General features: G+C 36.2%; 1 protein-coding gene across 3 annotated transcripts in view; it reads right to left on the minus strand.

Moving 5' to 3' along the window:
- Positions 1–10,686: 10,686 nt before the first annotated feature.
- The window catches only part of LOC149781626 (uncharacterized), a 43,530-nt gene continuing 29,410 nt past the window's right edge, over positions 10,687–24,806 (minus strand). For all 3 annotated transcript variants that reach the window (XM_089935681.1, XM_089935682.1, XM_089935680.1), the window contains 4 exons: positions 18,738–18,912; positions 15,745–15,879; positions 14,923–15,007; positions 10,687–12,167 (listed from right to left, as the gene is read on the minus strand). In XM_089935681.1, coding sequence (XP_089791807.1) covers positions 11,378–12,167; positions 14,923–15,007; positions 15,745–15,879; positions 18,738–18,912 — 1,185 coding nt within the window. In that variant the 3' untranslated portion in view covers positions 10,687–11,377. The remainder of the gene's footprint in view (positions 12,168–14,922; positions 15,008–15,744; positions 15,880–18,737; positions 18,913–24,806) is intronic.

Here is a 24,806-nt window from a genome sequence, read left to right on the forward strand (position 1 = left end):
AGACGATGCTGCTCTAGCCACCCACAAAGAAGCTGAGCTTCAGCGCCTGATGGCCTGCTTTGCTAAAGCATGTGATGAGTTTGGGTTAACCATGAACCTAAAGAAAACAAACGTGATGGTTCAGGACGCGGACCCCCCAAGCATCATCATCAACAACTACGAACTTGAGGTGGTGAGTCAGTTCATGTATCTCGGCTCTACCATCACCAACAACCTCTCGCTCGATGCTGAGCTCAACAAGCGGATCGGAAAGGCATCAACAACTCTCTCCAGGTTGTCGCAGAGAGTGTGGACCAACAACATGCTGACCATGAACACTAAGATCACCGTGTACCGTGCATGCGTACTAATCACTCTCATGTATGTCAGTGAAACCTGGACTCTGTACGCCTCACAAGAGAAAAGACTGGTCGCTTTTCACATGCGATGCCTCCGACGCATACTCGGGATCACCTGGAGCGATCGAGTAACAAACAACGAGGTGCTCGAGCGTGCCAAGATTCTCAGCATGATCACACTCCTCCGCCAATGCCGCATCAGATGGCTGGGCCATGTACGTCGGATGGTTGACGGACGGATCCCCAAAGACATTCTTTATTCGGAACTCGCCTCTGGCAAAAGGTCGATCGGACGGCCACATCTCTGCTTCAAGGATGTATGTAAACATGACATGAAAGCCCTTGATATCGATGTCAACAGCTGAGAAGAGCTCGCTCTAGACAGATCAGGCTGGCGACATGCTCTAATCACTGGTCTGAAAGCCGGAGAGGACAAGAAACGCTTGCTAGCTGATGAAAGACGATCGCAGAGGAAGAAGAAGCAGCTTCAACCAAAACCTGACACAACCTTCAAGTGCAGCAAGTGCAATAGGGACTGCCACTCCCGCATTGGACTACTTAGCCACAGCAGACGCTGCTCAACCACCAACCGGGACATGTCTCATGGGCGCAGTTCTATCGTCTCTCGAGACTAACGGATGCCAACTAACTACTACTACTAACTGCGCTTATCTTGTCTCCCTTATTGCAAAGCTTTCAAGTTATAATCTTCCCCATACAGAGTTAAGCGCTTCAAACCACTCATATTTAACTGAAATATGTTTTTCGCATTGACAGTGTATAGATGCGATTAATCACCTTAAGTGCCAAAATAATTGTTTCCATTCTTGTCATGGGGTCATCAATGCATCTATAAACATGTTATATATAATCAAACATTTTCTAAACATAGAACTCGTTCATGAATTAATAGGAATTAAGAAAATTAGACTTAATGCATCGTTATTTGCATTCTGAATTTATACGCGGAGTTCTACATAACTAGTAGTCAATGGTTGAGTAATAACAACGTAATGAAGTCAACAAGCGAAACTATGCAATATAGGGCGAGAATCATTTTGTTTTGCACCGTGTACAATTTTACTCAGTATTAATAAGACTGTAAATTAGTTGATCATTTTCATTGGTACTTTCGTGGAGTGAAAGAAAGTTGAAGGAAAGCTTATGTGATGCTGACATTCATAATTCAGAGACCACCCATTATCTAGAAAGAAACATGTAAGCTTTTCAGATCTAATAATACAAAATGGGAATTTATTCCATGCCCATGTAATTCAAGTAATTCAAGATTTAAGATGAAGTTCTTATTACGGGGATTGAAATGTCAAGTAATTTCTTTCTTTTCAGTTATGTTAAATGAATTTACTAAATTATCTGGAATTTGACAGTCATGTTAAATGAATTTACTGAATTATCTGGAAATTGACAGTTATGTTAAATGAACTTACTGAATTATCTGGAAATTGACAGTCATGTGAAACGAATTTATAAAATTATCTGGAAATTGACAGTCATGCTAAATACATTTACTAAATTAACTGGAAATTGATAGTTATGTCAAATGAAAGATCATTGTCGTAGTAATTCGATCTTCAATGCGAGATTACGCATTGGTGTTAGCATCAGAATTTCCGGCTGATTTCACGATGCTTCGTGTCTCGTCATTATTCGAATTTTCTGATGCTCTCAACTAGACATGAGCTAGAAATCGTTTTACTGTGATATATTAAGGACTTTGTATAGCACCTAATCTTTAGAAGCTCTAAGCTCTTTACAACTTTAGACAACACCTATAAGATAAGAAACATAATAATATTATTATAAAAACAAACAACATGAAATTAGACAAACATTTTTAAAAAAACAAATGCAAACAAAACATGCTGAGAATATTTCAGGTAGGAAACATTATCAGGTCTTTAAGTTTGTTCTTGCTGTCGAAATAAGTGAGTTTTGAGAGCCTTCTTGAATGTGATCACTGTGTCTTTGTGTCTAAGTTCAGTGGGCAATTCATTCCACGTTGTTGGGCCCTGGTATGCAAAAGAACGCTGCCCACATGACTTTGTTTTCATACTTGGAATAATGAGTATATGATTGTCAGAAGAGGAGCGTAAGCATCTTGCTGGTGTGTACACATGGGTGAGATCAGATAGGTACGTTGGACTAGAGTCCGACAGTGAAACGTAGCACAGAGAAAAAAAATTGTGTTTGATTCTGGATCGAATGGATAGCCAGTATAGGGTACAGAGCAGCGTGGAAGTGTGCTCTGATCGTGGTACTCTAAGTATGATCCGAGCAGCTGTCTTGAAAGTACTAATGAACACACAAGTGTTTTAGCGGCATCAACTGAAAGATTTTTGCGAATTGAGCTGATGCGTCTCAGTTCAAGATATGCAGCCTTGAATATGTTCATGACATGTTGGTGCAATGCGAGAGTTCTTAGTAACACCTAGGTTTCGTACTGATTGTGTGAATTTAATGTTGGCATTGCTGATATTTATTGTTTGAGGTAAAGGAGAAAGTCTTTATGTTGTGATCAGAAAGGCCTCAGTTTTATCATCATTCATCTTCAGCTTGTTACAAGCCATCCATGATCAGAAATGCACCTCTCCACACCTTGGATGGTAGCATCAACTTCAGTTGGGTGGCTAGATTTGTATATTTGCGTGTCATTAGCGTACAACTGATGAGACACTGGATGATGATCTATGACACTTGAGAGCGACTGAGTGTACAGAATGAAGAGAATAGGTCCAAGAACAGACCCCTGTGGAACACCACATCATAGATCAACTGGGCTGGAGTGTATTCCATTTGCAGATACAATATGTGTCCTGTTGACCAAGTAGGATTTGAACCACAGTAAGGCTGTATCATGAATGCCAAATAAATGCTGGAGACGGTGAAGAAATATATCTTGGTCTATTGTGTCAAATGCTGCAGACAAATCAAGGAGGGTGAGGACTGTAATCTTTCCGCTATCCAATGCAGAGAGAATGTCATTAACTACTTTCAGAAGAGTAGTTTCAGTACTGTGGCATGGGAGATATGCAGATTGTACATTGCTAAAAAGACTATTTGAATTTAGATGAGATACATGCTGGGATAGAACAACCTTTTCTAAGATTTTTTATATGAATGGGAGATTAGAAACCGGGCGGTAGTTCTTTAAATCATTATGGTCGAGTGTTGGTTTCTTCAGCAGAGGCTTTACAATGGCAGTTTTGAAAAATAATGTGAATTCCCCAGATGAGAGAGCGGTATTAATAACATCAGTTAGTGAAGGCAATACTGGATTTAAGCACTCAAGCAGCAGTGATGTTGGAATCGGATCAAGTTCACATGACTTTGGTGCACTCTTCATCACGATTGTACGTACGAAATCAATAGAGACAGGTTCAAATGCTGCTAATGGTTGCCGCTCAAATTCTGTATCCTAACTGTATGGTGACGACGAGTCAATTGAAATTGTGGTGTCAAGCTTATCCCTAATGGTTTGTATTTTGTCAAGGAAAAAATTTTCAAACATGTCCGGAAGGTCGACTGGAGAGAAGGTAGTTGGAAGTGGTGTTGATTTGTTCCTTGACATTAGTTTGTTAGTAATCTCGAAGAGCTCATTGCAGCTGGAACTTTCCATGATCTTAGTAGTGTAGTGTTAGTAGTGCAGTGGGCTGATTTCGCTGCATGGACTATATTTGTGACATTCTTCTTAGCGACTTCATAGATTTACTTATGAATAGTGAGTCTGGTGGAAAGCCAGAGTCTCTCAGCTTTACGGCGGTCTCTTTTAGCAGTGCGAAGCTGTTCCCTAACACTGCTATACCATGGAGAACACTTTTTAATTGATATTCTGCACTTGGTAGCTGGGGCATGTTATACTGTTATATATGTCACTCGATTATATGATACCATTTGTTCCATCGATATAACAGAACAGCTAACTGAATTTCGAATAAATTTTGAAATTCTGTTTTTAAAACAAAGCGAACCATTCAAATGTCATGTTCAATTTCATTTTTTTTATGTAATTGATTAATTTTTTCTATTTTACATACGAGGACTCGTGTTATTCTGCTATATATCCCTAATCAGATCTGTGTTATTCAATATTCAATCAGTAGTTTCATATTTTATTTTCTCGCTTACTCAATCCAGATAATAACACAGTTTGATTGTCTCATAGATAATAAAAACCAGAATCGTCATTATGAGCGTGGGAGCCTTGCATGGTCCCACTTCTGGACAGAAACAGATGCTGGAAGTGGAGCTACACGGCAGTTTCAAGTAACTTGCACGTACCTTGTCAAGACTGTGTAGAGCCAGTATCCCATGGAGATGTATTGTACGATTTGGACCGAAATTTGCAGTACGCAAGTTTATCCATGTAACAGATGACGGTTTTTCTTACCGTGACGTGACCTCTGTAGCTAATTATAATGCAAAAAGTAGTGTTGATGCTGTAGGAAGATAATGTTGTTCCTAAGCGTGGAATGACAGAACGATGCGGTTTGTACCATATCTATCTCGTATATTGTCACTACCGTTAATATTTTGAAGACATTATGTAATTTACGAATTTGATTTCAAGAGAGTGTATTCTCTTCTTGGGATGAACAGAAGAAAAAGATTGTACATTTGCCAAATTCAACATACTTGTAATATCTGATACAATATATTTCTCAATTCTGTACATTTTCATATGTTTGGTTTGATTTGTTCCACTGGAATACTTGTCATCTACTACAATGTGATCCTAGCCTGGCCATTACACTGTCTCCTAGTTTTTCAACGATGTTTTACCGTGGGACAAATGCGATAATTATCATTTTACTTCCTTGTACTACCAGCGAAGAAGAGTGCACGTGGATCGCGTAAATATTACTTAATTCAATGCGTTTGTGATAAAAACTTAGATACAAGCGCTTCATAAGAGCTGGACATATGTCACTAATACAGCCTTTTTATTCTATCTTATTGAAATTATTTTCAATAAAATGCATCCCAGGTTGCTCAGTGGGAATGGTTCTAACATCACATGATTGGCTCGAAGGGTTACGACTCGACTGAGGAGTTTTCGGATTGAATACTAAACTGATTGTTATATTCTTTGACTATCTCAAGTCCATTATGCATGAATCTCATTAAATCAAAGTCAAATCGATACTTGACATAATACCACAAATGTTAAAAACGATTTTGAGGTTAACTTTGGGAAGACCAAATTCACTAAACGTCGACCCACCCACACCAGTCAAAGTTAAACTCAGGTGGAAATTCAAGGTAACAAAATGACACAGAATAAAAGCTACTTTTATGGAAAGGGCATTTATAGGTTTGCTTTTTGTTCTGCTGAAACCTGTTTTGGTACACATTTGCGAACAAATAAAGCATAATTAACGTGTTTAACTGAAACTCGTGGCAAAAGAGCTGTATTTCTATATATATCAGAGTAGGTAAACTTTTAATGCCCTCTGCATTTATTACTCGTACAAGCTGAAAAACATACAGACGTAATATATGTAAAAATATTTGGAACCAATACCCTAAGGTCGAATTTTTTCATATAAGTGAAAACTATAATGACGTTAGCTTTACAATTCTGTGATGCGGTGATGAAAGTTGGCCAAATCTGGGAAGATAAAAGCACAGCTGAAACACAACATGTATAGGTCTACAAAGATCTCGTGGCCCTCTATTTTTAAATCTTAGCGTCAACAGGGACAAATAATATTGGAGATTCGACAAAACCCGGAAGATCTATGTTGAACTTAAGCATCAAGTCGGAAAAGTAGACAGAAAAGGCTTTACCACAGATAAAAAATAATCTTTTATTACCAGGAGCATTGCGCTAACATTATTAGCAATATCCATCACACACACATAAAGCTTCTTGCAATCACTCTTACAGTGCTTAAAATTAGTTTAGTTCCTAAAATGAGATCGTATATGTTCGTTTCTAGCAAACCAATAACCAAGTAGCGTTTCCAAAGATATTTATTGGCAGATTGAGTCATTATTCATTCATCTTCCGATAGTGGGACACTTTAACCTAAAGGGGGCAGGGGCACCCTAAGATAAATAGGATATGCTCGGCTGTCGAGGCAAACAAGAAATTAACATTAGGTCGCCATTTTGCAGAGTATAGGGTAAATGTATTTACTAGAAATTGTTTCATACGCTTTTCATGTTAAGTGTGTCTGATGATTCATCTTCGGAAATGAGTAGGATAGTGGAACACTTTAACCTCAAGAGGGGGAGGGGCACCCTAAGATAAATAGGACATGCACATCTGCAGAGCTAAACAAGAAATTAATACTAGGTATCCATTTTGAAATATATTGGGGAAAATGTATTTTCTAAAATTAGTTTCATAGGCTTTTCATTTTTTGTGTGTTTGTCTGGTTAGGAAAGATACTAATGCAACAGGTTGTTTGTTTGGCTTGAACTGTGATCCTAAAAATAGGTTCATATGTTTGTTGTGTGTGGTGAGTCTTTCTGGTTAGAAAGGGTAACAATGTGACAGTTTATGAATATTTGGCGGGAAACGGAAATTAAAGATACCAACTAGAGAGAGAGCGAGAGAGAGAGAGAGAGAGAGAGAGAGAGAGAGAGAGAGAGATGGTTTTATATTGTCGTTTTCAACGCAGTTATTAATCATATCAGTTTCAGGAAGTTGCAGTGGCTGCTTCACCTCAATATCTACTTAAGAAATTTCAAAAAGTTCAAAACACCGCTGATCGGATCATATTTGGATTACCACTATCAGAGCACACCTCCCCGCTGCTCTGTATCCTAGACTGGCCATCCATTCGATCCAGAATCAAACACAGCATTTGTTCTCTGTGCTACGTTGCACTGACGGACTCCAGTCCAACATACATATCTGACCTCACCCATGTGTACACACCAGCAAGATACTTACGCTCCGCTTCTGACAATCGTATACTTATTATTCCAAGTATGAAAACAAAGTCATATGGACAGCGTTCTTTTGCATATCAGGGCCCAGCCGCGTGGAATGAATTGCCCACTGAACTCAGACACAAATACACAGTGATCCCATTCAAGAGTTCTCTTAAAACTCACTTATTTCGACTGCAAGAACAAACATACTATATGCTGCGTATCATTACTCTTACGATTTGCATCTATATACGATTTTTATGAAGAGCAAAAAGAAACTAAATCTATTATTTTATAGAAAGTAATGTATATAAAGAGCAATCGATGTGTGGTGTTCGTTATCATAAGAAACAAGTTAAACATTACTGTTACAGTAATGTCGTCACGTATTATACCTAGTTCTCTCTTTACAATATTAACTGTCCCGGTCCATAACGTGTTACCTACTCAGCCCCATTCGTTCCTGAATGCAAGTCACGTGCAGCTACTGGTCATATAAGTGTATGATTCACGCGCTGAATGCAAACAGAGGAGCATCGTACCGTAAAATGCACAGATCCCTTGATAATGTAAACAGATATTGCATGATGCCGACGGGCTTCACGGCAATCAATGGACCAGCGGTCACTCAACGTCTCCGACCATCCCATGAATAAAGAGGTATATTTGTTTCAGCTTCTGTTAGTAAGCAAAGAGAACATCGAACATATATACATCATAATACCTGACAATTAATCAGTACAAACTTATTATATATGTAAAGTTGTTACACTCGTGACCATGTTGAAGTTCAAATGCTTTTCCATGTTGGTTCCATATTATATAGGCATTGTGTACATGTTATGCAGGCATTGTCCTTTCTACAATATAGCAATTTATGCGGATCAAAAGTTGATGTAACTGCATATTAAGTTCATAAATATTTAAAATTATGCGCTCATCTTCTTAAAAATATATAATGTACATATGAAGGTCTGTCTATTAGGTTATTGAAACTGTAAATAACTAATTAGTATCCGTCAATACGGGGCTTCAGTCTTGCAATCATAAAGCCAGTAACTAATGGTAACACAGCTTATCCTTCCTGGGCAATTTGAATAGGATGGATTATAGCCCTTGTTTCATGCATTCCACTTGCTGGTTGGAATCCACGTCTGCCGGTCAATTATGATTTGTTGTTAATTCTGGGGATGCTGTTTACTTTTTAAAGTAAGAGAATATCTTTATTACATGTATTCTCGTATCAGTTTATGCTAAACTGAATATTAAAATAAAACACTTATTACTGACCCACATAGAGTACATGCGCGTGATAATTTCGTATTAACGAGAATTTGCTATCCTGAAGCCACGGCTGGAGTATAATTGTGTTACGCGTAGCAGGTTATTTTTTATTGTGTTGAGTTTTGATGCAAGATGATTCATATGATTTTCCACTTGTCCCTAACTGCATCGTACATGTTAAGGTCGAGTTAGGCTGTCATCAGTAACATTGTCTTCCATATATACTGATTTTGCTTATGCACTTTAAAATCTGTGGAAATGGAGCAAGTGTCGAGAACATAACCTTAAATATAATAACCGTAGCCTTGTTCTTCAAACTGTCTGATGGTAAATTTCATTTAATACCTTTTCGAGCAGCATAATGAACTTGGAAGTTAGAAAGTCATGCAATAAGAATGCTGACAACGAGAATAAAACACAAGTCATCCATGTATATAGCTCTAATTCTGTAATAATATAGAACCATGGTTGAGGATTTGTATCCAGTATTGGCAAGGAAAGGCATATGCCATAAATAATTTTTTAAATTTTAATTTGTATGAAAAATGTTAAGGGAGGACCGGAGCAACGAGGTGGGTAGAGAGAGAGGGGAAAGAGAAAAAATAGTATGATAAAGGTTTCGAGGTTAGAAAATTTGTATTCTGCCACTACGAAATGAACTAGTGTCCGCATGATGCGGAACTCATCGCCTCATCTACTAAATGGACATGACTAAATAAGGATGTAATCTGATCATGGATGTATTAGTTGTGGATAGCAGACATTGCGGCCGAGTATTAAATCTCATCGATTTATAAAGTCAGTCCGGATTCCTCTGACAAATATTAAAGCATAAAGAGGTTAATATAGAAAGTTGCCAATATAATACAGACATAGTGGAAAATACTATCCAAAGATCATAGAAGAGGATGAGAGTTAATATTAATTGAAATTATATGTAGAAAATAAATATTGTCATGCAGATTTGAAAATGAATGCTTCGCCTTCTACTGAGAAATGGAGTTAATAGAAGTCACAGACTTGTAGATTAATCCTGAAGCGGTACCCCTAACAATGGTTAAAGTGAAGCTTCATACGGGTAGTGAAGATACCAATAGGGGATGGAACAATGTCGGTGGTGCAAATTCTCGAGATCATTTATAGATGTTCAACGCGACAGCAGTGATAAGCCTACGTTTGCCTACATGACAACATGACAGCCAATGAGATTATACATTTCACCCGACGTTTGTCATTAAAGATAAGCTTACCTCTATCCGTATTAGATCGGTCACGTTTAGACAGGTACGTGTTTCAGCTGAAAAAAGCAATGTGGACAACAAGATGCTTACACAGTAATCGACAGATAGATAGGGCAGTTGTCTATGGTATAAAAACAGAAAGAAAACAAAACATGTTGAAACAGTGATTGACAGTTAACTGGTTTGAAAAGAAAAATCTTAGGCAGTATTGTCTACTATTCCCTCACTGATGACATGAGCCATTTTGAATCATTTGTGATTTGCTATTTCACCTTCAGGCGGCATTTGAGCATTTTCTGTTGGCGAATATATATTTTATCATTTTCTGCTTTTTGAAGATCTTGTCAAAGACGAGGCATTTAAATATAATAAATGGCTACATCAGCACGTATGATTCCAGGAACAATTGGTAACTATTTAGCATTTACAGGCAAACAAATTCATCTCAAGTTATTTTGTTCGAATGTAATAGATGAATAAATTATTAAGTAGAACACAATAGATATTATGTAAGAAAATAAAGACGTCAATCAAACCAATGCCTAGAAGATTGATTACTTGAATGAAAGATTTAAAGTGCAACATTTGACTAATGCTTGCATACTGTATAATTCAACTCGCAATCTTAGGCTTGGTTAAACTGATGTAAAACGTAAAATTAAAGATTTTTTTTTTACCAGTCTTCAAATAATCAAGTAAATGCGAATACATATCCATTGCACTTATGATGGGTGTTAGCGTGTATGTTGCCTGAAAGTTTCCGTAAGCTTCTTTTACCACCATATGCAGCAAATATGACCTGATACGGTAAATTCAAAACTATTTCAGAATCGCGATAACTCGAGGGAGTTAAATACCTCAACAAAACCATCCTTATATCATTATACTGCTCGCACACATAAATTGAACAATTTCTATACTCCTTTAATAAGCCTTTAATAAGCCTCTACTACATACGTATTAAGGGCAATAATGCACATTCCATCTATACAACACTTTCAAATCCAATATATCTTAAATTAAGAAATATATTTATACTAAGCAATGGGTTTATGATTTTCAGGAATGCAAATAAGTGTAAGCATATGCGTTAATATTTGACCATTTAAGGATTGGTAATAAGTACAACGTTGTCGTTGCAATCGTACTTTGTTATTGATTTTTACGTCAGCATTTCTGTGACAGAACATTATTAAGCTCATTAGCGCATCCTACTACTTGATTTCATAATAACTTTGTTTATGACAACGGATAAGAGGGGTGTGTTAAATAGGAATCTGTTGATTCGTTCATTCTAGTCTCCATAATAACTGCCTGTTTTCCATGAGTTTCACCTTTGCCATCATGCGTACTTTCACTTTGATCACCATCATCCAATCCAAAGCACACATTTGTATTCAATAAAGTCACCATTATAAGTTGTACTATGCTGAACTTTGCTTAGTGTAATATTAAACTACTTCTCTTTGTGGTGAATTTCAACATATAATTTGATCGACTCTGAGTCAGCAAGTACTTATTTCTCTCAATGAGTCATTACAATGGAGTTAAGTAGTTATCTACAGGAGTTAAGTTGTCATTGACAGGAGTTAAGTTGCCATCCACAGAAGTTTAGTTGTCATGTACAGGAGTTAAGTAGTCATCTACATGAGTTAAGGTGTCATCTACAGGAGTTAAATAGTCATCTACAGCTTCTACATGAGTTAAATAATCATCTACAGCATATACAGGAGTTAAATAGTCATCTACAGCATCTACAGGAGTTAAATAGTCATCTACAGCATCTACAGGATTTAAATAATCTTCTACAGCAGTTAAGTTGTCATCACCACAAGTTACGTTGTCATGTACAGGAGTTACGTAGTCAACTGCGTGAGTTAAGTTGTCATCTATAGGAGTTAAGTAGTCCTCACTGTCAATTGCTGCAATAGCGCTCTCATTAATTATGCAGTCAGTTTTAACGATTGTAGTGGAACAGACACTTAACGTCTTCGCTTGATCCACGTTATCAGAAGAAATATAACCAACATTTGGAAAAGTCTCCATTGTAGAATCGTTTCTTATCGAAAGCATTTCTTGTTCCGGAAGTTCATCGTCCTGTTTACTTTCATGGAGCTCTGTGTGATCTAAAACGGTAAGGTGAAATCCTTCCTTTGGTTCGCCGTGAACTGTGTCGTATCTTTCGTTTCTGAATTGTATGCCTTTCCTTACTCGACCAAAGATTCCGAAAAGTGTATTCGTCCTTGGAGTTGGGAGTCTTTGACGGAAAGTTTCAGGATTGAAGATCTCCCCACGAATTTGTTGCTGACAATTCTCCACTTTAATGTCTATCTCATTCAGTGAATCGTACATGTTCTCTTTCATGTCGTAAGTAGTGTTTCCCTTTGAAATGCACCGCAGTCTTCAAAAAGAGGGAAATGAAACTTTGTTAGTACGCATATTAACAAATATTGTAGATTCAAACTGAGCGTGCTAGCGACTGCCTATGTCAAATGACAAATGGCAGCTAACGGCTATCCCTGCTGTGAATGTATTGCACGCTCATAAAACACCAGCATTATAGAGCACGTGCCTCTGCTTTAACTCGAAGAGTCTATATCAGGAGTGCACAACCCCCGGCCCGCGAACGTATTATGTCCGGTCACCGGCCATACTCTAACATTTTTCTTTGTACATCAGATTTGCGTTACATGATTAAAAGTAGTTATACTGGCACAAAGAGAATAAAACAATATGAAGTGTAAGGAAAATATAATGTAATTACTCTTAATAGAAGTACAGCGCTGTTACTTCCCATTTTAGTTACGATTTCCATCCTATAGAGGACGCCAACCAGAAATGGCCTACATTTATCCCCACAAGACGAAGTACATGCTTCTCGTTGTCTAAAAATAAAACACCATAAACTATGGATATGGAACATTTAGACGAAACTACTGATAACGAATCTACTGTTCAGCTTCGTATCGATGTCAATGCACGACATACTAGATTGTGTTGCTTTCAAAACTGTTCCATTGTTTCAATTTATTTTCGAAATTCCCGTTGACACAGGTAAAAATGAATTAATGTTGGCTACCCTATGTCGGGCGACTTTGTAAGCAAAATCTCGGCACACTTAAAAGAATCCAAAAGAACCAAAGTTGGATTCCCTATGTAGGCCAACTTCATTAAAAAATTCGGCACACTTCAAAGAATCCAAGGTCAGTTTACTGGGTTGGCTTTGCTTTTCGTAGTAAAATAACATTTGTATTTGATATACTGTCGGTACGTTTAACCAATGAGTTTATTGCTCGCTGCCATTTGTGTTTATTCACCATACGGGCTTCTATATATTTGCCATATGCAATCATAATTGATACAAACGGACATTGATGGTTGTAGGGTAAATAGTATACACAGCCATAACTTGCTTTAATAATACTTTTGTAACCAATCCTAACGAAAAGATTATTATTGTACTCACAGTGAATGTATTTTCAAATAATGATTTTTATTTGACAGATACAATCGTATAGTTAACATGGATGCAATACAATCTCGGTCATTTTGCACCTTTTAACGTCTATACAAACTTAAAGCGTATCATGAGTGAATGGTAGGTGCCTATCAAGCAATCGGTTGACATTCCCGTCTCGTTTTCGATTTTGTTATTTGACAAACGACACATACTACAGTAACTATGCATACGCCAGCCGGAATCCGCAACATAAACGGAGTTCGTGGATGTATATTTATCGTTAATAAATTTCGCATGATGAAAAAAAAAAGGAATAAATGATAACAATCCAGGTTTAGTTTCTTTCATTTAATTTCCAAATATGTGTTTTATTTATCTTTTTTATTGTACCGTGCTGGGTGGAGAGAGCACAAATTCAAAACAAAATTATTCGTTTCTTAAGTCTTGGGACATAAGACGGAAGAGACTTTTTCTTATATTTGAAAGACTCTGGGAATATTGTAGGCCTTGCTGTCTTTAACAAATTATATTTCATTCGTACAACAATGGATTTCATTAACGAAGAAGGGTTTTAAAAGCAACTGTTCTCAAAATACCTCATGCACAAGCGAGATGCTGCTCTTGTCATAAATGGTAAAACTTTCCCATCCCTCATCCTATTCGATATCACAGCTTCAATACACGTTTTCCCGGTAAGAAATGTCTTTCGGTAAAAGATAGAATCCTTTTGTCTCATCATCACTCGTATGATTACTTCCATATGCAACACAGTGCACCATATGTGCTGTACAAATGCACGATCGATAGATAAATACAGGTTTAATAGAAGCGATAAATGTACGTCATATCTGCTTTTGGTACGCGGATACTAGCAATTGTTTACGGAGTTTGCCAAATAATATATTTTTGTATTTAAAAAGCTGATTTTTAATTCTAATTAAATATTTATATGGTGTACATACGTAACAAATGCGTTTTTGTATGAATACAGTAATATCACACGTTTGTTCGATATAGGCGGTCAGTGTCTTTTAATAAAGTTTGTCAATTATCAAATTTTAAATGGTCAACATTACTGCTATCGCATTTATTAGTTTTCCACGACATAACATTTTGAAATATTACACATGTTTAATGCAGAATGTCAATTTACACGTTAGTTTAACCCAACATTGTATATAGGAACATTATTCACTATAAGAAATAGGATAATGAGGGCCTACAATTACGGCAGTCAATATAGACAACTATATCAAGAATACCATTAACTACACATATATGGCATTGTGCACTGCATATTTGTTAAATCTGAGATTTTGTCTATCCATATTTGCATTGATCTTGTCTAATAATCTGTATTGCAGATACTGATTCTATCAAATAGTTCATATTTTCCAAAAGGTAAAATTTGTCAGACATGTGCCTCGACTTCATGTAGCCTCTAATCATTACATAACATACTAGATAAGTCATTTCATAAACACATTCAAGAAATAAGTATTTATTTATTTATTTATTATCTTGTAATGCTAAACAGAGATTGGCCAAACAAGTCAAACTGAACCGTAACAAGTCTACTTGTGAAATTAATCTTCTGAAAGTTTGAGCCTGGAGGTTATAAAACCCTGCCATATAGTTTTGATTTATAGTGCTCGTTTTCAACAAATAACAACATATCTTTTAAAAGCATACTTACGATTTTGAGCACCACACCAGGGAGAGAACAATAATTATGATTAGCAGTATGGCCAAGGGAGCTGCTGCTGTTTGTAATATGACATCTAAAGTAAAATTATATAACGGATTAATATTGCAAATATAAATAAAAAGAAACATATATTTAGCAAAACAGGTAGCTGCAAACCTAAAGGTGAGGGGGCTTGTGTTGGTACATACAAATATGAAGATAAATCCACATATGGCGTATCATAGCAAGTCGATGAATATATGAGTAGATATATATTCTACTTAGTTAAGTAGGCAAGTAAAGAGAGATACACACATAGAGATGCAATATTTATTGATGCATCCACTGTATGGATTTATTCATACAACCAACCTCTCAGACATCGAAGCAAACCTGACTACTTCTAACAAACTAATCAAGACTAAAATGAACTAAAGATATAAACAGTTAACAGTCTACCTGCCTTACCTGCTATAGTACTCATTAACGTACAAAGTTACTAATTTGTCAACTTACATGTTTTATTACCTACATGTTTAACTTGTCATAAAATTACAACAAGAATAAAGGCATAAACTTCACTTTGATTTCCTTTAACAACAACCTTTCTGAAGTACAAACTGAATAGCTTTCAAATGATTAACGTAACATCCACAGTATTTACGAAGAGACGATTTTTAACATCAATAATGAATTTATATTTATTATATCACGAAGGTAAATTAATCATTACCTTATGTTCTAAATGTCGTGTTTATTCATTTTACGTCGCTCAAGAAATAAAAGCTTCTTAGAGAAGTCGATACATACTCTTATGATACGAAAATGTACCTGCTCCTGAAGTTTTCGTCACCTTGCTGTCTTTCTCCTGAAGAGTTACGATGGGATGTGTGGTGGATCCACTGCCATCTTCATCTTTGGTGGACCAATTACTACCTTCCGCTTGGACGACTTCAGTGTTACTGACTAACAAGAAATGTTATATGCACGCTGTTGAGGCGAGTAAAAGACTCAGATAAATTCAGGATGTAAATATATATTTATGTCAAGTGTATTGCTCTGGAAGAATAACTTTCAAAGATTAAGTTTGCTTAGCTAACGTAGTCATCACTAAGGATATGATGTATGTACCAATTCGAAATCCGTAAACTCCTAAACCATAGATATAAACATGCATTTAGATCCGTGTAATATCAGAAGGGAATGTGACCTAAAATAAAGGAATTCAAGATTAGAAAAAATAACAGGTGGAAGAACACAATGGTTGCGCCTTTAAATGAGAATTTGGACCCAAACTTATAATTTTTGAAAATATCATTATAGTTTACTAGAGCATTGCAGATTTCGACGGCTGATACAGTTAAGTGAGATTTGCACTGCTCTGTTGTACCTTCTGGGCACCTTCTATGACCTGTTAGAAGTTTGGCAAGGTATGGCGTCTGTACAAATGAAAACTCATCCCATGAAAAGTATACAACAGAGTCAACAAACGTTCCACAAGAAAACAAAACCACATACAGCTTTCTTTTGGATGTAACGGTTATCCTTTAAGAAGAAACTTGTATGATATCCACAATCATCATTTTGATACACATTAGCAATAATAATGTTCGAAGTCAGAATAAATTCAAATGTGTAAAGTCTCATTTGCTCTCACAAGTCAAATATACAGAGTCGTCTTAGCTATCATTGGTCAAATGTATAAAGTCTAATTAGCTATCGCTGGCCAAATGTATCAAGTATCATTAGCTATCGCTGGCCAAATGTATCAAGGATCATTAGCTATCAGTCGGTCAAGTGTATGAAGTCTAATTAGCTATCGCTGGTCAGATTTATAAAGCATCATTAGCTATCGCTGACCAAAATTATCAAGTGTCAGTAGTTGTTGCTGATCAAATGTATAAAGTCTAATTAGCTATCGCTGGTCAAATGTATAAAGTCGAATTATCTATCGCTGGTCTAATCAATAAAGTCTAATTAGCTATCACTGGTCAAATGTATCAAGTATCATTAGCTATCGCTCGTCAAATGTATCAAGTATCATTAGCTATCGCTGGTCAAATGTATAAAGTATAATTAGCTATCGCTGGTCAAATGTATAAAGTCGAATTATCTATCGCTGGTCTAATCAATAAAGTCTAATTAGCTATCACTGGTCAAATGTATCAAGTATCATTAGTTATCGCTGGCCAAAGGTATACAGTATCATTAGCTATCGCTGGTCAAATGTTTAATGTCTAATTAGCTGTCACTGGTCGAATATTTGAAGTATCATTAGGTATCGCTGGTCAAGTGTATGAAGTCTCATTAGCTATTACTGTTTAAATGTATAAAGTCTTATTAACTATCACAGATCAAGTGTATGAAGTCTCATTAGCTATTACTGTTTAAATGTATAAAGACTTATTAACTATCACAGATCAAGTGTATGAAGTCTCATTAGCTATTACTGTTTAAATGTATAAAGTCTTATTAACTATCACAGATCAAGTGTATGAAGTCTCATTAGCTATTACTGTTTAAATGTATAAAGTCTTATTAACTATCACAGATCAAGTGTATGAAGTCTCATTAGCTATTACTGTTTAAATGTATAAAGTCTTATTAACTATCACAGATCAAGTGTATGAAGTCTCATTAGCTATTACTGGTCAAATGTATAAAGTCTTATTAACTATCACAGATCAAGTGTATGAAGTCTCATTAGCTATTACTGGTCAAATGTATAAAGTCTTATTAACTATCACAGATCAAGTGTATGAAGTCTCATTAGCTATTACTGGTCAAATGTATAAAGTCTTATTAACTATCACAGATCAAGTGTATGAAGTCTCATCAGCTATTACTGTTTAAATGTATAAAGTCTTATTAACTATCACAGATCAAGTGTATGAAGTCTCATCAGCTATCACTGGTCAAATGTATATAGTCTCATTAGCTATCACCAATTATGTCAGAAATAAGAACTGAGTCAAAGACTGAGTTTGATATAGTGTCTATAATCTTGTTACTTAGTTTGTACGTCAAGTGGCTCTACGTATATTGAATTAGATGCGGTCATCATAGCAGATATATCTAAACTTGAAGAGTAAAGGGACATACAGTGGCTGAAGACCATAAGATGTGCTGCAGATAAACTTGAAAAACTGCAATTTTTTTATAGATTGAATACCTTCTGCGCATCTTCATTGTTGTCATTATCCGAGCTGAGCTGTGTACAACACGTGTGTTTTCAGACAAATAAACGTAGGGGAGAACATCAAAATGTGTGTTTTAGTCAAACGGACGTAGAAGAGAACAAATGTATGCTTTCAATCAAACAGACGCAGAGGAGAAAATAGAAATGTGGGCTTTCAGTCAAACTGGCGTAGAGGAGAAAATAGAAATGTGTGCTTTCAGTCAAACTGGCTTGAAAGAGAAGATAGAAATTTGTGTTTTCAGTCAAACGAACGTAGAGGAGAAAATATAAATGTGTGCTTTCAGTCAAACTAGCGTAGAGGAGAAAATATAAATGTGTGCTTTCAGTCAAAAAGGCGTAGAGGAGAAAATAGAAATGTGTGCTTTCAGTTAAAAAGGCGTAGAGGAGAAAATATAAATTTGTGCTTTCAGTCAAAAAGGCGTAGAGGAGAAAATAAAAATGTGTGCTTTCAGTCAAACTAGCGTAGAGGAGAAAACAGAAATGTGTGCTTTCAGTCAAACGGATGTAGAAGAACAAAATTAAGATTATCATTACCAGTTTCCTATGAGTAAATTAAACACTGGAGATATTAAGTTGAAATTAAACATACTTTTAATTTTAAAAGGGTATATATCGGCCCTAATACCTTTTCCTTTAGGCTTCTGAGCATCTTCCGAATGCCATTGCGCATAGAACATAGTGTAGCTCATCCCAGGATCATACGTGAAGACAATACGGAGCAAATTTGAGCTAGACTTATGGACTGCAAATTTCTTGCTTTGACAGAGAATTTTTGATGGATCGGAATCAGCCTCTGTCACCTATTGAAGAAAACTATAATTTTTGGTAACTTACATCTAAATCTACTGTTTGAGATGGAAATTACAGAAGCTTGCTTGATTAATACCACTATATGGTCTTAAGAGAAGTAAAAACAGAAAAAATGAAAAACAACAAGCTTTCTAAAATTAAACAAATACTTTATTTCCCTACAATACAAAGTAAAAACGTAAAATAACTTACGTTATTGCGAATTAAAAGGTAAAATAACTTACGTTATTGAGAATTAAATCCCAAATATTCCTAGAAATATTAAGTCCTAATGAACAAAGTTCTGGATAAAATTTTAGGATATTCCAAAATAAGTCCAACGCTAAAATTGTTGATGTGCGATGGCCTGCAAAGTTAGAGGTGGCAACATTCTTTTGCTGAATCACATTAATACTATCCAAGGTATCCTTGTTTGTATTCACTATAATTCCCATTCAATGTTTCTTTCCAAGAATACTATTCTGAGCACTTTGTATTTTTAGAGAATAATACATATTATCACTCAAAGGAAAATCTGAATACAATAATATAAATGATTACTCCCCAGATGTTTTATTTTTTAATAAACAATATTTTATACTCCTATACCTGACCTATGTCATAATTACCATTTTCTAAAAAGATTCTAAACGTTTACAATCAAAATCTGTTAATAACATTATGATATAGACCAAGATAAATATGTTTTCTTCTATGGATAATGATCCTAATATTAAACCGATACTCAGAGAGACACTATTTGCTATGTTTTAGATCTTTAGAGAATTTAAAAAATCTATGTCTGTGGTAAGGTACACATGTACGTCACTTTTGACAAGATGTATGTGCTCTTAAAATAAGTAAAACAAAAGAGTGAAAGACAACAATCTTTGTAAAATGTAACAAATAATTTATTTCCCTGAAATACAAAGTGAAAGTGAGAAAAAGAACGTATGGTATTGCGATTTAAGTCTCAAAATAATCCACCAATTGTAAATAAAAGTCCTATTAATATAAAGTCCTGAATAAAACTGAGTACAAGTCCAGAGAAGATCCAAAACTGAATATGATGACGAGTACGTTATAGTTATGGAAGTGTTGATGTGTCAACAGTCTTTTGATAAATCACACTAGTATAATTTCAGGTTTGAATTTTGTATAAGCTCCAGTGAATGTCTTTATCCAAGAATCTTATAAGAGCACATTTGTATTTCCAGAGAAAATAATGACTTGAATTCAGTTTGAAGAAAAAGATTCATCCAAACTGGACACAACATAATACATCTTGAAAGTGCTACATATTAAAACACGGATGACCAATTTCTCACAATTACATGATTATAAAATTCTCTACTTGACCTTGGGTCACAATTTGCACGTTCTAAACCAAAACATTACCTAATGGAAATGAACATTCTAGAATGATCACTTGCTTGCATACAACACAGTAACATGTAAATTTCACTTAGGAAATCCAAAACCCCGAGCCAAATAAGCATGTTTACTCCGTCTTGTTTGCCTGATTAATAATCCTGATATTAAGCTTATACATATAGAGAATACTTTAGCTATTCATTAATTGTTGACATAAGATGAAATACAGGTTGTTTTTTATATAAAAAAAACGTCAACCAGGTCAAGCAGAAATGAACGCAATTTTGCACAATGTCAAATCAAACATTCAATGTTGAATTACAATAGCATGTAATGAAATAATGTTTTTAAAACTAACAAGCAAACAATTAAATTAAATATACATAACAAAATTATAAATAAGAAACTAGCGAACAATGCAGATTCATTGTGCATAACAGTGATATTGTCGTTCATCCCCAAACGATACGAAACGTTGCTGTGAAATATATCATTTCCAACATTTTGCAACACTATTTTCGTTATTGACAGTGTATAGGTTTATGTTACACAGTTGCATCATTTAAATCATAGGCTTATGCTAAATATATGTATCATGGACAGTAAAGGTCTATGCTAAACAGTTGTACCTTTACAGCATAGCTTTATGATAAATAGTTGTTTCATATATCGAACATCAATGGATACCGGTAGCGCCAATATATGTTCTGAGAGGAATATAACTCAGTTACTATAAGCCATGATTTGAAAACTGTAAATTTGTTTGAAATGATGCCGAAAATGTAGCTGAGAACTTCTCTCTTGGCTGGTTGAGCAACATCAGCATGCTGTTAGGTGTTCATTTCATAAATGAATGTCCTGTCCAGTGCTTGATTTTGTTACTGCTGACTATACCGATAGTTGTATGAAACGTAAGTTAATTTTTTTTTTAACCATTCGCGAAAAAGAAGACAATAATTTACGTGAAAATATCGTACAACTAGACAGAGTAGCGATTCGCAAAATTAAAAAGAACACTTTAATGTCACTAGAAGTATAACACTGGACAACAAATTTTTACAAAAGTCATGTTACTGAAATAAAATTAGTCAATTCTTATCAATTTTTATGTGCTGAACACGAATATGACAGTCAAATTGCAAAATTGGCTCTAGTTTTTTTGTAATCTGCAAGAAATTAATGTTTACATAACGAAATGCATTCCAATAGTAAAAGGTCAACTGTAATAGCCTACCTATAAAAAATCAAGTCATTGACTACATCTTAGATTTGTTCGCCTGTCTCTTGTACAGCTGTTCGGGAGCATCTCTGAGGAGTGTCCAGCAGTAGTCAGCCAGCATTGTAGTGGACCATTTTCCCTGGTATCTTTGTTCCATTGTTGCGATATCTTGATGAAAACGTTCGCCGTGTTCATCACTAACAATACCACAGTTGCTAGGAAAGAAATCCAAATGGGAATGAAGGAAGTGAATCTTTAGAGACATATTGCAGCCAAGTTTCTTATACTTCATCAACATGTCTTCTACTAGTTCCTTATAGTTTTCTGCCCTAACATTTCCGAGGAAGTTTGTAGAAACTAGGCGAAAAGCATTCCATGCTTGTTTCGCGTCACCTTCCAGCAAGTTGTTGAACCGGTCATCTTTGAAAAGCTCTCGAATCTGAGGACCCACAAAAACTCCCTCTTTAATCTTTGCTTCGCTGAGTCGAGGGAATTTTTCATGCAGGTATCGGAATGCTGGCAAAGTCCGGTCAATGGCTTTCACGAAGTTCTTCATCAAACCTAGTTTGATGTGAAGGGGTGGTAGCAAGATTTTCTGAGCCTCAACCAGAGCTGGGTGTTGGATATTCTTCTCTCCAATGGCTACATTCTGCCTGTGAGTCCATTCCTTCCTCATGTAGTGCATTTCCCTTGCTCGGCTATCCCACTCGCATAAGAAACACATGTATTTTGTATATCCTTGCTGCAGTCCCATTAAAAGGGCAACTACCTTCAAATCACCACAGAGGTGCCAGCTGTACTTGTTATACTCAATGGAATTCAGTAGCTGCCTTAAGTTATCGTATGTCTCTTTCATGTGGACAGCATACGCTACTGGAATAGATGGAAGAATGTTTCCATTGTGCAAAAGCACAGCCTTGAGACTCAGTTTCGAAGAGTCCACAAATAGTCTCCATTCTTGTGGGTCATGAGTGATTTTTAAAGCATTCATGAGGCCCTCAATATCGGAACAGAATATCAGATTACTTTCCTTTCTGAAGAAAGGCTCCAATTGCTGGTGGCGCTTTCGATATGCAGTAATTGTGACATCTTCTTCTAGAAGATTCCATTGTTGGAGTCTTGATCCTAGCAATTCTGCCTTGTTCTTTGATAAGTCCAAATCACGAATCAGGTCATTTAGTTCTTCCTGTGTTATTCTGTGTGGGGTTGATGATGCACCACAGTGAAAATCTGGATCACTGCATGCTGATGGACCAGGAGAAGAACAGGTCGACTCACCTTTGTCTTCGTCAGATGAATCAAGAGAATATTCTGCTGGAGGTTCTGGAATAGGAAGTCCCTCACCATGTGGAACTGGTCTCAATGCAGACGGAATGTTTGGGTAGACTATTCTCGACTTCTTTCGCTTCGTTATTCCGCCGGAAAGAGGAGGAACCAAGCAGAAGTAACAGTCATTTAGGTGGTTGCTTGGCTCTCTCCACACCATTGGGACTGCAAACGGCATTGATGACCTTTTGCAATTCAACCACTGTGAAAGCTGTGTTGTACATGTAGCACAGCATATATGCGGAGCCCAAGGCTTGTCTTGGTCACCAACCTTGCATCCGAAGTAAAGATGATATGCCTTCTTCACTTGAGAATTGATACTTTTCTTCTGGTTGGCAAATGTCACTTCCCCACAAATATAGCAAAAATTGTCCGCGGTATTAACACACTTTCGAGGCATTACTGTTCTTTATTGTACGTAAATGGATAAAATAATAAGTTTTATGTAACAGTAGCTTGAACTGTCTCGCACAACGTCTAAAATATTTTAAATGCTGAACCTATCTGATTGGGCTTTATATAGTACACTGCTTACGTCAGCTTCAGCAGCCGCCTGGCATTAGTATAATAGGCCTACACATGTATAGTACACTGCTGACGTCAACTTACTTCAGCAGCCGCATGGCATTAGTATTGCATTGCATCAGAAAATGATGCAATCAACTGTGGATGATGTGAGCATGATGGTATTATGCAATGTTACATCATTATTCCGGATGTTGCTGCAGTCCTACTGGAGAAATTTACACAGTGAAACATAGAAAATGAGGTATATGAATATCTTCAAAACGAGAGCCAATACAAATTTTTCACGGTTATATTCGTGTTCGGCACACCAAAATACTACAGATTAGGGCCTTTTCAAGTCAGTAATGATTTCACTGTTGACCAGTGTAATCATAATATAAGCCTTCAAATTCGTCAATGCACGAGAGAATAACATACACATTATCATTGTAAATTTTACATTGAACATAGAAAACAGCAGATATTGCATGTTCCTGTGTAGATATGATCAATCTAGAACAAACATTATCTTTTCCAACCTATAGGACATGTAAATATATAGTGAAAAGCCTAACAATATACGTCTAAGGTCTAATCTATATATTATGTAATAGTCCACCGGGATGGTCCATCTATATGCATCTATGGTCCGAGGTGGTCCATCTATATGCATCTATGGTCCGAGGTGGTCCATCTATATGCATCTATGGTCCGAGGTGGTCCATCTCTATGCATATATGGTCCAAGGTGGTCCATCTATATGCATATATGGTCCAAGGTGGTCCACCTATATGCATCTGACCTCCAGATAACTCATATTGTGCAATAGTCCACAGAGAACGCCCTACTATATGCCATCTGACATCCATGATCCACTCTGATTAATAGTTCAGACAGAGTTCAGAGAGAGAGTTCAGAGAGAGAGAGAGAGAGAGAGAAAGAGTCCAACTATTTGCACCTGACATCCATATGATTCATGCTGTGTAATATTAGTCCACAACTGAGATACGGCTAATTTCTATTGTGTAACTGTCCATTGAGAGTCCAGCTTAATACAACTGACATCAGTATTATTAATATAGTGTAATAGTCCACAGAAATAGTCCAACTATATACACCTGACATTAGTATGATTAATATAGTGTAATAGTCCACACAACGAGTCCAGCTATATACACCTGACATTAGTATGATTAATATAGTGTAATAGTCCACAGAACGAGTCCAGCTATATACACCTGACATTAGTATGATTAATATAGTGTAATAGTCCACAGAACGAGTCCAGCTATATACACCTGACATCAGTATGATTAATATAGTGTAATAGTCCACAGAACGAGTCCAGCTATATACACCTGACATCAGTATTATTAATATAGTGTAATAGTCCACATAACGATTCCAGATATATACACATGACATCAGTATGACTAATATAGTGTAATAGTCCACAGAACGAGTCCAGCTATATACACC

The sequence above is a fragment of the Sinohyriopsis cumingii genome, chromosome 15 (genome assembly GCF_028554795.1).
Source record: "Sinohyriopsis cumingii isolate HCF-2022 chromosome 15, ASM2855479v2, whole genome shotgun sequence".
NCBI lineage: Eukaryota > Metazoa > Mollusca > Bivalvia > Unionida > Unionidae > Sinohyriopsis > Sinohyriopsis cumingii.